Genomic DNA, 15,488 nt, shown 5'->3' on the forward strand with positions numbered 1-15,488 from the left:
TTTCATTTGTGCCATATATTAGATTTCAGATATAAGTGATATCATATGGTATTTGTCTTTCTCTTTCTGACCTACTTCACCTAGTATGAGTCTCTAGTTCCAACCATGTTGCTGTGAATGGCATTGTTTTGTTCTTTTTTATGGCTGAGTAGTATTCTATTGTGTATATATACACTACATCTTAATCCAATCATCTGTCGATGGACATTTATGTTGTTTCCATGTCTTGGCTATTGTGCATAGTGCTGCAATGAACATGTGGGTGCATATGTCTTTTTTTTTTTTTTTTTTTTTGCCTTTTCTAGGGCTGCTCCCACGGCATATGGAGGTTCCCAGGCTAGGGGTCTAATCAGAGCTGTAGCCACCGGCCTATGCCAGAGCCACAGCAACACGGATTCCGAGCCGCATCTGCAAGCTACACCACAACTCAGGACAACGCCGGATCCTTAACCCACTGAGCAAGGCCAGGGATCAAACCTGCAGCTGCATGGTTCCTAGTCAGATGCGTTAACCACTGCGCCATGATGGGAACTCCACATGTCTTTTTCAAGGAATGTTTTGTCTGGATATATGTCCAAGAGTGGGATTGTTGGGTCATATGGTAGTTCTCTGTTTAGTTTTCTGAGGTACCTCCATGCTGTTTTCCATAGTGGTTGTACCAGTTTACATTCCCACCAACAGTGCAGGAGGGTTTCTTTTTCTCCACACCCTCTCCAGCATTTGTGATTTGTGGATTTATGAATGATGGCCATTCTGACTGGTACCTCACAGTAGTTTTGATGTATATTTCTCTAATAATCAGTGATGCTGAGCATTTTTTCATGTGTCTGTTGGCCATCTGTATATCTTCTTTGGAGAAATGTCTACTCAGGTCTTTTGCCCATTTTTCAATTGGATTGTTGGCTTTTTTGCTGTTGAGTTGTGTAGGTTGTGTATTTTAGCCCTCGCCAGTTGCATTGTTTGAAACTATTTTCTGGCATTCTGTGAGTTGTCTTTTTTTTTTTTTTTTTTTTTTTTTTTTTAATGGTTTCCTTTGCTGTGCAAAAGCTTGTCAGTTTGATTAGGTCCCATTGGTTTATTTTTGCTTTTATTTTTGTTGCTTTGGAAGACTGACCTGAGAAAACATTTGTAAGGTTGATGTGAGAGTATGTTTGCCTATGTTCTCTTCTAGGGGTTTGATGGTATCTTGTCTTATGTTTAAGGTTTCTTGCCTTTTTTGGAGGTTTAAATTCTTCTGCCAGTGTTCAGTAGATGTTCTATGTGAATCATTCTACATGTAGATGTGTTTTTTTGATGTGTTTGTGGGAGAAGGTGAGCACTATGTCTTACTCCGCCATCTTGATCCTTCTCCAGATCTTGTTTTTTAATCCAATCTGCTACCCTGTATCTTTAGCTTGGAGCTTTCAGTCCCTTGACATTTCTGGTAATTAGTGATATATATGTTTTAATTGCCATTTTAAACCTTGTTTTCCAGTTGACTCTCTCTCTGCTTTGCTCCTTTCTTTTTCTTATTGTGGTTGGGTGATTCCTCTTCCTTTAAGCCTATGTCCTTTTCTTTTTGTTTTTTTGTGAATCTGTGTTTGTTTTTGATTTATGCTTGCCCTGTTTTTTCAAGTATGGTAACCCCTTCCAATAACTGCCTGCTTTAGCCTAGTAGTCATATAGGCTCAAACATATTCTAAAAAAAAAAAAAAAAAAAAAAAAAGTCTAGATTTTCTTACTCTTCTTCCCTACATTTTATGATTTTGATGTCCTTTTTTACACCTTCACATTCATCGTTTTCCTTTTCTTTGTGATTATCATTGCTTTCACAAATAGTTTTTTTTATTTGTATGGCTTATTTAAATGATTATACTTTCCAATTATTATTTACCCCATGCTTTATTTTCTTACTCCTTTCCTATATGGAGGAGACCTATCAGTATTTCTTTTAGGATAGGTTTAGTATTGCTGTATTCTTCTAGTTTTTGTTTGACAAATTCTTCGTTTCTTCTTCTATTTTAAATGATAATCTTGTTGGGTAGAGTATTCTAGGTTGCACATTTTTCCCTCTTAGAACTTCAAGTATATCTTGCCATTCTCTTCTGGCCTGTAGTGTTTCTGTAGAGAAATCAGCTGATAGCCCCATGGGGGTTCTCTTCTTTTTTTTTTTTTTTTGTCTTTTTGTCTTTTTTGTTGTTGTTGTTGTTGTTGCTATTTCTTGGGCCGCTCCCGCGGCATATGGAGGTTCCCAGGCTAGGGGTTGAATCGGAGCTGTAGCCACTGGCCTACGCCAGAGCCACAGCAACTCGGGATCCGAGCCGCGTCTGCAACCTACACCACAGCTCACGGCAACGCCGGATCGTTAACCCACTAAGCAAGGGCAGGGACCGAACCCTCAACCTCATGGTTCCTAGTCGGATTCGTTAACCACTGCGCCACGACGGGAACTCCAGGGGTTCTCTTCTAATTTACTCTTTATTTTTCTCTTGTTGCCTTTAGAATCCTCTCCTAATCTTTAAATTTACCATTTTTATTATAATGTGTCTTAGAGTAGGTCTGTTTGGGTTCAACTTGTTCAGGGTCCTCTGTGCTTCCTGTATCTGGGTATTTGTTTTCTTTAGATTTGGGAAGTTTTCAACCACAATTTCCTCAAATATATTTTCAACCCCCTTTTTTTCTTCTCCTTTTGGCATCATGAGTATGAATATATTGGCCTGCTTTATATGATCCCATAGATCTTTTATATTCCTTCCTTTTTTTTTCATTTGTCTTCCTGTCTACTGTCCTGATTGGGCCATCTTCGTTATTCTCTCTTACAAGTCACTTATTTGTTCCTCTGCATTTTTTTTTTTTTTTTTGTCTTTTGTCTTTTTGTCTTTTGTTGTTGTTGTTGTTGCTATTTCTTGGGCCGCTCCCGCGGCATATGGAGGTTCCCAGGCTAGGGGTTGAATCGGAGCTGTAGCCACTGGCCTACGCCAGAGCCACAGCAACGCGGGATCCAAGCCGCGTCTGCAACCTACACCACAGCTCACGGCAACGCCGGATCGTTAACCCACTGAGCAAGGGCAGGGACCGACCCCGCAACCTCATGGTTCCTAGTCGGATTCGTTAACCACTGCGCCATGACGGGAACTCCCCTCTGCATTATTTATTCTGCTGTTCAATGCCTTTACCTCAGCTTTTGCCTCTGCAAATGAATTTTACAATTTATCTTGGTGCCTCCTTGTGGTTTCTAGTTTCTTTTTAAAATACTCTATGTTACTTTGATAGCTATTCTTAATTCCATCGGTATTTTCTTTACCTCTTTTTGAACTTGGTGTCATTAGACTGCAGAAGTCTGTTTCATTGTTTGCTCTGTCAGGGGAATTCTCTGGTTCTTTTAACTGGATGTGGTTCCTGTGCTGCTTCATTTTGCTTATTTTTTTTTTTCTCTGTGAGTTTAGGGAAAACGGTTATCTGCTGTGGTCTTGCAGGGCTACTTTTATAGGGTGAGTGTCCCTGAATATCTTGTGAAGTCTTATTTTTTTGGTGTGAGAGCTGCTTTTCAGTTTGGAGTTTGCTGTCTTTTTCTTCAGTGTATGCCTCTCAGTAGGGGGTGTGCCAGTGTATGGCCTGTGGGTGCTTCCAGGGAGGTGAGGGCAATTGGTAGCACTCAGTTGCAGGGCCCTCCATGGGGGCAACCCCTGAGGTGACTAGGGCTGCAGGCACTGCCTGGTCATGGGACCCTCAGTGGTGTTGGGCCGTGCCCACCTCTGGAGTCCCAGATGGTTGCAGTGGTTTGCAGCTGCCCCCAAAGCTGGTGAAGGAGGTGTTCTGCTGCCTGAGAGTCTGCTGCACATGCACAGAGAAAGAAGGACCCAAGTTGGTTCCCCCCCCGCCTTTAGCCTTCCCCAGCAATGTGGGCTTACTTCTGCAGGCACAGGCCTCCTCTTCTCCCTCGGCTATGGTGCGTTGTTACCCAGCCTGTGGAGCACTGCTCCCCAGCACCCCCGGGCTGTTTCCACACAGACAACCCTAGTCCTCTCCCCAGCACTGACCTTCAGGTCGCAAGTCTCAGAACCCACCCCTGGCCCAAGTGTCTGAGGCTGCAGTATCCTAGGCGGTGGTACCGATGGTCTATGCAGCTTTCTCTCTGCTTTGTCCTTCTCAAATTGGCTGCTCTGCTTTCCTCCAAGGCTTTGAGGCTCCACCTTCATCCCACCTGATCTCCCAGTCAGTTAGGTGGCCTCTCAGAGTGTGGATTCCTTTCCTTTTTCACAGCTCCCTCTCAGGAGTGCTGGTCCTGTCCTGATTCCTTTTTTCTCCTTCTTTCTCTCTCTTTTTCCCCATTTGTTCTACCCAGTTGTGTGGAGGGTTTCTTGCCCTTTTTTGGAAGTCTGAGATCTGCCAGTGTTCACCACATGTTCTGTGTGAATCATTCTGTGTGTGCGTGTGTGTGTGTGTGTGTGTATTGATGTGTTTGCGGGAGAAGGTGAGCTCTATGTCCTACTCCTCTGCCATCATGATTCCTGCCCTGCCCCTCACCCCCCATAGTTTAAGGCTCCAACTTTGTTCTTTTTATTTTTTTGCCACACCTACAGGCATGCGAAAATTCCTGGGCCAGGCATGGAATCTGTGCCATAGCAGCAACCTGAGCCATTGTAATGGCAATACTGGATCCTTTACTCAATTCACCACAAGGGAACTCCCAACTTTGTTATTTTTAAAATACTCTTGGGGTGTTCCAAGTTGTGTTCTTTCCATATATAAAAATGAGGTTAGCTTTATCTCAGGGTTGTTAAGAGAATTAAATGAAGGAATCCTTACAAGTGCTTACTGCTATTCCTAACATTCAGTAAGGGCTCAGGAGTTTCCATCATGGCACAGCAGAAACGAATGCGACTAGGAACCATGAGGTTGCAGGTTTGATCCCTGGCCTCGTTCAGTGGGTCAGGGATCCGGTGTTGCTGTGAGCTGTGGTATAGGCCACAGACGTGCCTCAGATGTGGCATTGCTGTGGCTGTGGCATAGGCCAGAGGCTACAGCTCTGATTTGACCCCTAGCCTGAGAACCTCTATAATGCTGTGAGTGCAGCCCTAAAGAGACCAAAAAAAAAAAAAAAAAAAAAAAAAAAAAGAAAGAAAGAAAGAAGAAAAACCACAGTAAGTAAGGGCTCAATATATGTAGTTGTTATCATTAAAAACATTTCATTAAGTATTTCCTATATGCTAGGTACTAGGTCAGGTGCATTCACATCTGTACATGTATATGTATACATGTATGTACACACACATATGCACACATATGTACTTTATCTGCTTCTAGTTCTTTTGCTTTCTTCACTTCCTTGTAAACAGAGGAAGTGGTTTGTACAAATGCAGGACTTCAGACCAAGTATGTCTCTATACAAAGGGTTGAAAAATGACCATCTGCTTGTGTTTTGTGGTGGCCCAAGGGAAACAGGGAATATGGCTGAGACTAGTTCTGGTACAGTATATTCCTGTCATGTTGGAGATCCTGAGGGATGGGAAGCCTGGATCATTATTAATAATCTTACTTTGTGATCCTCTTTTTATTACTTGTCATTGCATCAGCTAAACTAATTCCAATATAACATAGTCATACTTGAGTTAATGTTGAACCTGATATGTGTGACTGATTAAGGCAGGGAAAAAGAATCAACTCCTGTGTTTACTAAAATGCTGATTTTTTTATCCATAGCTTTAGCGTTTCCAGGTCATGTGGCTGCTTTTAAGGGTGATTTGGAAATGCTTAAAAAATTAATACAAGATGGAGTAATCAATATTAATGAACGTGATAATAATGGATCTACTCTTATGCATAAAGGTGAGTTGTGTTTCAGTTCTGATACAATTGCTATTATTTGCCTTAGAAAATAACTGTTCTTCAGAAACACATGAGAATGTATGTGTTTTCCGATACCCTATGTGATGTCAGTTTACCTCATATGGTATATATAGTGCTTAATTCTCGTAAATGTGATATTCCTTTTATGATATCAGATGCTCACACATTATTATATTTAAGGGTAATTCCAAAAGAAATTCTCTTGCGACACTGCCGTATTAGTTAAGATGTGGAATTCACTGCCAGAGAAGTTTCTGAGGACTAACATTTTCTTTGGACTAACAATACCTACTAATTCATTAAAATGGAAATGTCTCTCTTGAAAAAAGGTATAGCAGAATTTTCTTCTGTCTTGCATTCTGCAAAAATGTTTGTACTTTCATAGAAATATCAATGAACAATACATTTGAATGAATTTTCAAAAGGTCTGCCACTGCTCTTTGTACTCACTTTCCTTTTACATGGAATTCTAAAATACTGATCTTTTGATTATTTTTTAATCACACTTGATTAAATTTTGAACTCAGGAGTTCCCGTCATGGCTCAGCAGAAACAAATCTGACTGGTATCCATGAGGATGCAGGGTTGATCCCTGGCCTTGCTCAGCTGAGGTGTAGGTCGCAGACATGGCCCGTATCTGGCATTGCTGTGGCTGTGTGTAGGCCAGCAACTATAGCTCTGATTCAACCTCTAGCCTGGGAACTTCCATATGCCTCAAGTGCGGCCCTAAAAACAAACAAACAAACAAAAAAAACAAACCCAAGAACAAATTGTCAACTCGGTGTTGGAAATATTACACTCTAGGATTTATTCTTGACAATCATACTTTTTTTTTTTTTTTTTTTTTTTTTTTTGTCTTTTGTCTTTTGTTGTTGCTATTTCTTGGGCCGCTCCCGCGGCATATGGAGGTTCCCAGGCTAGGGGTTGAATCGGAGCTGTAGCCACCGGCCTACGCCAGAGCCACAGCAACTCGGGATCCGAGCCGCGTCTGCAACCTACACCACAGCTCACGGCAACGCCGGATCGTTAACCCACTGAGCAAGGGCAGGGACCAAGCCCGCAACCTCATGGTTCCTAGTCGGATTCGCTAACCACTGCGCCACAATGGGAACTCCGACAATCATACTTTTATTTATAAAATCAAAAACCAGATTGGTTAACCTACTGCTTGTATATTCCCATCCTACTTCACTCATGATTGTACTATAAGTTTCTTCATAATCAGTGGCAGATAATTCTTTTCAAAGTCTTAGAGTAAAAAGACAGTAGTTTTGTTAATACAGTCTTGTGTTTGAATTGGACTTTATTTCATAAGTAACTTCTGATAATCCCAATCACAGATTATGTTCCCGTTGGCTCTGTTCTTAATCATTAACATTTACTTAATTAACAGTGTATCTCAAGTATAGAATCTAAGCACCATGTGTATCAGTAGTTTTATGAGCGAGAGGATGGGTGGAGCAGGAAGAAGAGGAATGTGAAAGGAGTTTCTCTTATCATAGAGAGGTTGCCACTTTGGTAAACAGCGTACCCTAGACTTGGAGAATTTCCCTGCATCTTTTTTTGCTGACTGTCTAGGCGTAAAACTCTTCACTATGAGATTTATGAATGAGGAGGAGACCTAAAATGTGCATAAAATGTCTTTTTTTAAAAATTGTGTCTGTGGCATGTAGAATTCCAGAGCCAGGGATTGAACCCATGCCATAGCAATGACCCAAGCTGCTGCTGTGACAATAGTGGGTCCTTAACCCACTCTGTCACCAGGGGAGCTCCTAAAATGGATTTTTTTTTTTAAATGTGGGGGTTCCCACTGTGGCATGGTGGGTTAAGAATTTGGCTGCAGTGGTTCAGGTCGCTGCAGAGGTACTGGTTGGATCTCCTGTCCCGTGCAGTGGGTTGAAGGATCTGGTGTTGCTGCAGCTGCCACCGAGGTTGCAACTGTGGCTTGGACTCGGTCCCTGACCCAGGAACTTCCATATGCTTCAGGTGCAGCTGTAAAATTAAAAAAAAAAAATATGGTGCCCTGGAGCAAAGCCCCCCAATTTATATGCTAGATATAACCTGTTTTTATTGCTGATGTGTATGTGAGGTGTTATTGTAGCACTGTAGCAGAGGATAGGCTCACTTGTGGTTGTTATAGAACATCTTTTAGGAACAGTCAACTTCACTTATGGCTGGTTTTAGCCTCTCTCACCCATTTATCTACCACTTGAGCTGAGATGGAAATGAGGGTCTCGGAAAAAAGTTCTGAAGAGGTTGATGTACAACACGGTGTTTGGGATGCAGCCTTTGTGAGAAAGTGGGAGAGTGAAAGTAAGGAGGAACCAGAAAGGTTTGCCCTTGACCTGTTCTCTAGCCTCTCTGTCCATTAAGGACTCCTGGGTGTGGTGGGTCAGATGCTGTGGTAGAAGGGTGACAAGTGGCCACATCTTGGGGGAGGGGTATTTTGTGTACATCACTCTATTCCTAGGGAATATCTATATGTTTAGGTCATACCCAAATTGGGTGAATAGCAGTTGATGTCTCCATGTAACTTAATTCATATTTTCCATATCTTGTCAATCTAGCTACTCTCTACTTCGTTTTCTTTCATTTTAATTGATTCATTAAATAATTGTCTATGATTGAGGCATTTGTCTTAGTCACTTACTGATTGTTAAATCCAATATGACTTCTCTTTTCTCTTTTCATTCATTTGTTCTTTTTTTTTTTTTTTTTTTGTCTTTCTGTCTTTTTAGGGCCACACCTGTGGCATATCGAGGTTTCCAGGCTAGGGAACAGCCATAGCAACGCAGGATCTGAACCGCATCTGTGACCTACACCATAGCTCATGGCAACACCAGATCCCCAACCCACTGAGCAAGGCCAGAGTCGAACCTGTGTCCTCATGGATACTAGTCAGATTCATTTCTGCTGAGCCATGATAGGAACTCCTCATCCATTTGTTCTTAAGCCATAATTATTTCAAATAATTTCTTAAAATGTCTCACCACTGCATAATTTTATTTTGTTAAATTAATCATCAGCATATCTTAATCAATATACAATAAGGATTTGGGGTAAAAATACTTTAATTGTATTTCATTGTAGATAAATTAACCTTCCCCCGACTCCCCATTGTAAACATTACCTATGAAAGTATTGGGTTACACTCATACTGTTTTATAAAACTCACCATTATCTGTGATTCATAAATATGACCGTGTAACTCTTAGGGACAGAGTGTGTCGCTCTTTTTGTCTAAAGTGGGGTTATTTCTAGAGATCTGGAAATTCCCCTAGTATTCTCTGTTAGCTGGTTTTGGATTTGCTTAGAGAAGCCTCAGGCTCTTCAGGAGCCAACTCTGAATTTGGCCAATGGCTCTGAGTCAAGCAGAGGAGAGCAGGACAAGAGTTCTTAAAAGATCTTTCGTAAGCTGGGCTACGGGGCCGTAGTGAGAGGGTTCCTTTGTCACTGGGTCTGACTTTGTGTCCTTTCCTCTCTGTTGCCAGCATTGGCGGTAGATTGACTTTTTCAGGCATCAAAGTCATACCAAAGTTCATATTCTTTGATTCATTTTACTGAAGCACATGTATATTCTGCACCAACCATGTGCCTGCACCATGAAGAGAGTATGGGGCCCAGACCTTACTGCTAAGGAGCTACATACTTATACCATACAGCTAGGGAATTGTAAAAGTCAGGATGTGATTAGTGGCAAAACTTATCTGGCTATTAAAAAACATGCAGTAGTATGGAATTCCTTTTGTGGCACAGCGGAAATGAATCTGATTAGCATCCATAAGGACAAAGGTTTGATCCCTGGCCTTGCTCAGTGGGTTAAGGATCCAGTGTTGCCATGAACTGTGGTGTAGGTCGCAGACATGGCTCGGATCCCTCATTGCTGTGGTTGTGGTGTAGGCCAGCAGCTACAGGTCTGATTTAACCCCTAGCCTGGGAACTTCCATATGCCACATGTGCGGCCCTAAACAAACAAACAAACAAACAAACAAACATGCAGTAGGAGTTCAGGAGTAGATATTGAAGAACAGAAGATCTTGCTAAGGGTTAAATCATAGGAATTCAGAAATAGTACCTTATGTTTACATGATACTTCACAGGGTGTAAAATTGCCATCACATTTAATCCTTATTGTAGTTTTATGAAGCAGCAGTGTATTCTCCTTATAAATATGAAATCATCTCTGTAAAAGATGAGGAAATTGGGGTCCAGAGGGATCAGGTTTATTTTTTTATATATTTTTAAATTACAGATAATTTACAATGTTTTAGATGTAAAGCAAGGTGATCAAGGTATTCATATACCCACACACACATTTTTTTTTCAGATTCTTTTTCATTATAAGTTGTTACAAGGTATTAAGTATAGTTCCCTCTGCTATACGGTAGATCCATGTTGTTTAACTCTTTTATATATAGTAGTGTGTATCTGTTAATCCCAAATTCCCAATATATCTCTTTCTCCTCAGGTTTCTTTCTTTCTTTCTTTTTTTTTTTTTTTTTTCTTTTTAGAGCTGCACGTGTGGCATATGGAAATTCCCGGGCTGGGGGTTGAGTCGGAGCTATAGCTGCAGGTCTACACAACAGCCACAGCAATGCAGGTTCTGAGCCGTGTCTGCGACCTACACCACAGCTCATGGCAACGAACCTGCATCCTCATCCTGGATTCGTTACCATTGAGCCACAACAGGAATTCCTTCTCTTCAGGTTTTTTGACTGAGGTCACACAGCTAATAGAGCAGAATTAAGATTTCATTCACTTTTTCATTCACTTATTTTTTTATCAACTCTATAGACATTTATCAAGGGTCAGTGTGTGAGCCACTTGCAAAGTTCTCTCCTATCCTCCAGTCTATCGTTTAGTAGACCTACACTCAGATCTTTTAAGTTTTTTGAGGGTTTTTTTTTTTGTTTTTGTCTTTTCTAGGGCCGCATCTGAGGTATATGGAGGTTCCCAGACCAGGGGTCTAATTGGAGCTGTAGCCGCTGGCCTACGCCAGAGCCACAGCAATGCGGAATCTGAGCCACGTCTGCGACCTGACCTCCACCACAGCTCATGGCAACGTCAGATCCTTAACCCACTGAGTGAGGCCTAATTGGATTTGTTAACCACTGAGCCATGACGGGAACTCCAGTTTTTTGAGTTTTTTATGCATGGCTTCCCTGAGTCTTGAGATGGATCTAGAAGGATGGGTAGAAGTTAGATGAGCACATAACTGAGTGATAGGCACTGGGTGAGAAGACGCATAAGCAGAGTATGGAGGTGAAAGTTAATATTGAGTGCACTTGTGTTTAAGGAGAGGTGGTAAGCAGTTTAGGTAATCAAAGAGGGGCCTGTGAGTTTGTGGTGAGGGTCAGAGGGATAAGCTATTTATACAAGATGGCAAAAGTTTTCAAAGCCTTTCATGTTCACACAGACTGCTTTCACATTCTGGCCTGATACAGGGCTAGTCAGGAGCTGTGGATACAGCAGATGAGCACTGAATTAGGATTCCAAAAAACCTAGGTTATGACTTCAAATCCCTTGCTTATTGGCTGTGTGATGTTGAATAACCTCTTTGAACTTCACCTTTTATATTTTATTATTATTAATTTTTTTTGTCTTTTTGCCATTTCTAGGGCCGCTTCTGTGGCATATGGAGGTTCCCAGGCTAGGGGTCTAATCGGAGCTATAGCTCCTGGCCTACACCAGGGCCACAGCAACACTGGATCCGAGCCACGTCTGCAACCTACACCACAGCTCACAACAGCGCCAGATCCTTAACCCACTGAGCAAGGCCAGGGATCGAACCCCAACCTCATGGTTCCTAGTCAAATTCGTTAACCACTGAGCCCCGACAGAGACTCCCAACTCTTATATTTTATGCAAAATTCTCCGCTTAGAGGCTGAGTGCTGCAGATATTTGATTAAATATCTAATGAATGAATAAATGAGAGAGAATAAAACATCTGTCCAACCTACTTTTGTTGATTATCGCAGGGACAAGTATTTGCAAAAATACTCTGTAATGGTACTGTCCAAAATTTTAGAAAATTGTTACTAGTAACAGTAACTTTTGGTGTGCATTTACTGTTTTGTTTTTACAGCTGCTGGACAAGGTCATATAGAGTGTTTGCAGTGGCTAATTAAAATGGGAGCAGACAGTAATATTACCAACAAAGCAGGGGAGAAACCCAGTGATGTGGCTAAGAGGTATCCCTATCTACTTTGTTTCTTTCTTTTGTTCTTAAAGTTTTGCATTTACTCTGCTATACTCAGAAGTCTCTGAAGGTTTCTGGAATTATAGGACTTGGTTAAGTGCTGATGGAATGATAATTTTCAAGTTAAATCAACATTTGAGAGTGTATCAGCTCTTCTCTCTAAAGCTGTGATTCTCACCTGGGAGGTAGTATTGTCTCCTTTGCTGGGGGCGGGCGGGGCATTTAGAAGTGTGGAAGTTGTGGGGGGGAGTTGTCACAGTGACAGAGACCTTCTCTAATATTTACTGAAGTCAGGTCCAGGGATACCAAACATTCTACAGTGCTCAGAACAGGCGGGTACAATGAAGAATTGTCCCACGCAGAGGTTGGGAAATACTGTGTGATAAAAAGAAGTAAATAAAAGGAGTCACACGAATTTTTTTTTTTTTTTTTTTTTACAACTTTGAATCTTTTTTCTTGAAGTATCTTCATTAACAGTGTTGTGTTAGTTACAGGTTTATACCAAAGTGATTCAGTAATATATATGTAATACATATATATATATATGTATATATCTACATCTATTTTTTTTCAGATTCTTTTCCCTTATAGGTTATTAGAAAATATTGAGTATAGTTCTCTGTGCTATATAGCTCTTGCTGGTTATCTATTTTGTACATAGCAGTGTGTATTTGTTAACCCTTACCCCCTAGTTTATTCCTCTCCTCACTCTTTCCTCTTTAGTAACCATAAGTTTGTTTTCTGTCTGTGGATCTATTTCTGTTGTGTATATAAGTTTATTTGTATCATTTTTTTTAAGGTTCCACAAATAAGCAATATCATATGACATTTGTCTTTCTCTGGCTTACTTCACTTAGTATAATATCTATGTTCAAAAGGAAAAAAAAGAAAAGGCGAGTTTCTGTTGTGGCTCAGTGGTCAACGAATGGCTGGGAACCGTGGGGTTGCAGGTTCGATCCCTGGCCTGGCTCACTGGGTTAAGGATCCAGCATTGCCGTGAGCTGTGATGTAGGTTGCAAACGCAGCTCGGATCTGGCATTGCTGTGCAGAGGCTACAGCTCCCATTAGACCCTTAGCCTGGGAACCTCCATATGCTGTGGGTGCGGCCCTAGAAAAGACAAAAAGCCAAAAAAAACCAAAATCTGTGTTCATCCATGTTGCTGCAAATGGCATTATTTCATTCTTCTTATGGCTGAGTAGTATTCCACTGTGTGTGTGTGTGTGTGTGTGGTGTGTGTATTCCGTTTTTATATGTATAAATCACATCTTCCTTATCCAGTCCTCTGTTGATGGACGTTTATGTTGCGTCCATGTGTTGGCCATTGTAAATAGTGCTGGATTGAATACTGAGGTGCATGTGTCTTTTCGAATTACGGTTTTCTCTGGATATATGCCCAGGAGCAGGATTGCAGGATCATATGGTAACTCTATTTTTGTTTTTTTAAGGAACTTCTGTGCTGATTGTACCAATTTACATTCCCACCAACAGTGTAGGAGGGTTCCCTTTTCTCCACACCCTCTCCAGCTTTGTTATTTATAGACTTTTTTGTCTTTTTTTTTTTTTTTTTTTTTTTTTTGACTGCTCCCGTGGCATATGGAGGTTCCCAGGCTAGGGGTCGAATCGGAGCTGTAGCCACTGGCCTACGCCAGAGCCACAGCAGCGTGGGATCCGAGCCGGGTCTGTGACCTACACCACAGCTCATGGCAACGCTGGACCCTTAACCCACTGAGCAAGGCCAGGGACCGAACCCACAACCTCATGGTTCCTATTTGGATTCATTAACCACTGCGCCACGATGGGAACTCCAATTTATTTATAGACTTTTTGATGATGGCCCTTCCAACTGGTGTGAGGTGATACCTCATTGTAGTGTTTTTTGTTTTTTGCTATTTTTTTGAGTTGATTTATAGAGTCACATGGATTGTGAAACAAATTTTAATATTTACATTTGAATTAAATATAACACCTATTATTGAACATCTCCAGCTCATTCATGTCAGGTCCTCAAGGAGTAATTAGTCCATTCATTTGTTCATTTGGTTGTTTTTCGTTCAACTTCCTGTATTCTTACCATGTTCCAAGTGCTTTTAGCATTAGGATTATAAAGATAAAAAAACATGATCCTTGCCCTCAAGAAACTTAGAGTCTTGTGGAGAGACAAATGTGCAAATATAACTTTTAATAATTATCATTATGTCATATTCCTTGTTATGCATAAGGTACAGGAAGAACATAGGAAAAGTGCCCAAGTATTTCTCGTTGAAATTTGTGGGGAAGAAATATTAATACAGAGAATATTAAGGATTATAAAGAAAACTTTGGCGGGGGGGCAGAATTTACATAGAAGTCAGGGAAAACTTTTTTGGTTTTTTTAGGGGGAAGCAACATTTATGCTGACACTTGAAGGAGGAAGAGTTGTAAGTTAACATCTCGTGTGTCTGAGGAACACACGTGATTCAGAACTGCTGTAGTCTAAAGTAGGAGAGTGGATTAAAATTGCTTATGAGGCTTGACAGGATGCAATGGCCTAATTATTCATTACATTGTCATGCTATTTTTTCTTTGTGAGTTCATGTTCCTTAAAATTTTGTCTGTGGTATCTTTTTGAAGCTTGGAATGTGATCTTGTTTTACCACATACTAGCATCATTATCAATTCAGGCCCACCTTATCTGTATTTTTTGTTGTCTTTTCTAGGGCCGCACCTATGGCATGTGGAGGTTTCCAGGCTAGAGGTCTAATCGGAGCTGTAGCCACCAGCCTAACCCCAGAGCCACAGCAATGTGGGATCCGAGCTGCCTCTGCAGCCTACACCACAGCTCACAGCAATGCTGGATCCTTAACCCACTGAGAGAGGCCAGGGATCGAACCTGAAAACTCATGGTTCCTAGTCAGATTCGTTAACCATTATTTGTATTTTTAAAAAGATCTTTATCAGGATATGGTTAGCATACAATAAAGTATGCATATTTGAACAGCACAAACCAATGGATTCTGATATATGTATACACCTGTGAAATCATCACCACAATCAAGACAGCGAACATTCAATCACCCCCAATTCTCCTTGTAATTTCTCTCTTCCCCAAGCAAACACTATACTAATCTGCTTTCTGTCACTGTAGATTAGTTTGCATTTGCCAGAATTTTATATAAATGGAATCATAAGTAGTAGTTTTTTTTTTTTTTTTTTTTGTCTTTTTGCCATTTCTTGGGCTGCTCCCGTGGCATATGGAGGTTCCCAGGCTAGGGGTCGAATCAGAGCTACACCTGCCAGCCTACACCACAGCCACAGCAACGCGAGATCCGAACCACATCTGCAACCTACGCCACAGCTCACGGCAACACCAGATCCGTAACCCACTGAGCAAGGCCAGGGATCGAACCTGCAACCTCATGGTTCTTAGTCTGATTCGTTAACCACTGAGCCATGACGAGAACTCCGTAAGTAGTATTCTT

At 41.2% G+C, this 15,488-nt stretch overlaps 1 protein-coding gene across 10 annotated transcripts in view; it reads left to right on the forward strand.

Annotated features, from left to right (window-relative positions):
- The window catches only part of ANKRD42 (ankyrin repeat domain 42), an 82,655-nt gene that overhangs the window by 33,368 nt on the left and 33,799 nt on the right, over positions 1–15,488 (forward strand). For all 10 annotated transcript variants that reach the window (XR_002335560.1, XM_021062582.1, XM_021062579.1 and 7 more), the window contains 2 exons: positions 5,683–5,808; positions 11,916–12,021. Coding sequence is in view for 9 of the 10 variants with exons in the window: in XM_021062582.1 (XP_020918241.1) it covers positions 5,683–5,808; positions 11,916–12,021 (232 nt within the window). In the remaining variant the exon portion in view is untranslated. The remainder of the gene's footprint in view (positions 1–5,682; positions 5,809–11,915; positions 12,022–15,488) is intronic.

The sequence above is a fragment of the Sus scrofa genome, chromosome 9 (assembly GCF_000003025.6).
Source record: "Sus scrofa isolate TJ Tabasco breed Duroc chromosome 9, Sscrofa11.1, whole genome shotgun sequence".
Taxonomy (NCBI): Eukaryota; Metazoa; Chordata; class Mammalia; order Artiodactyla; family Suidae; genus Sus; species Sus scrofa.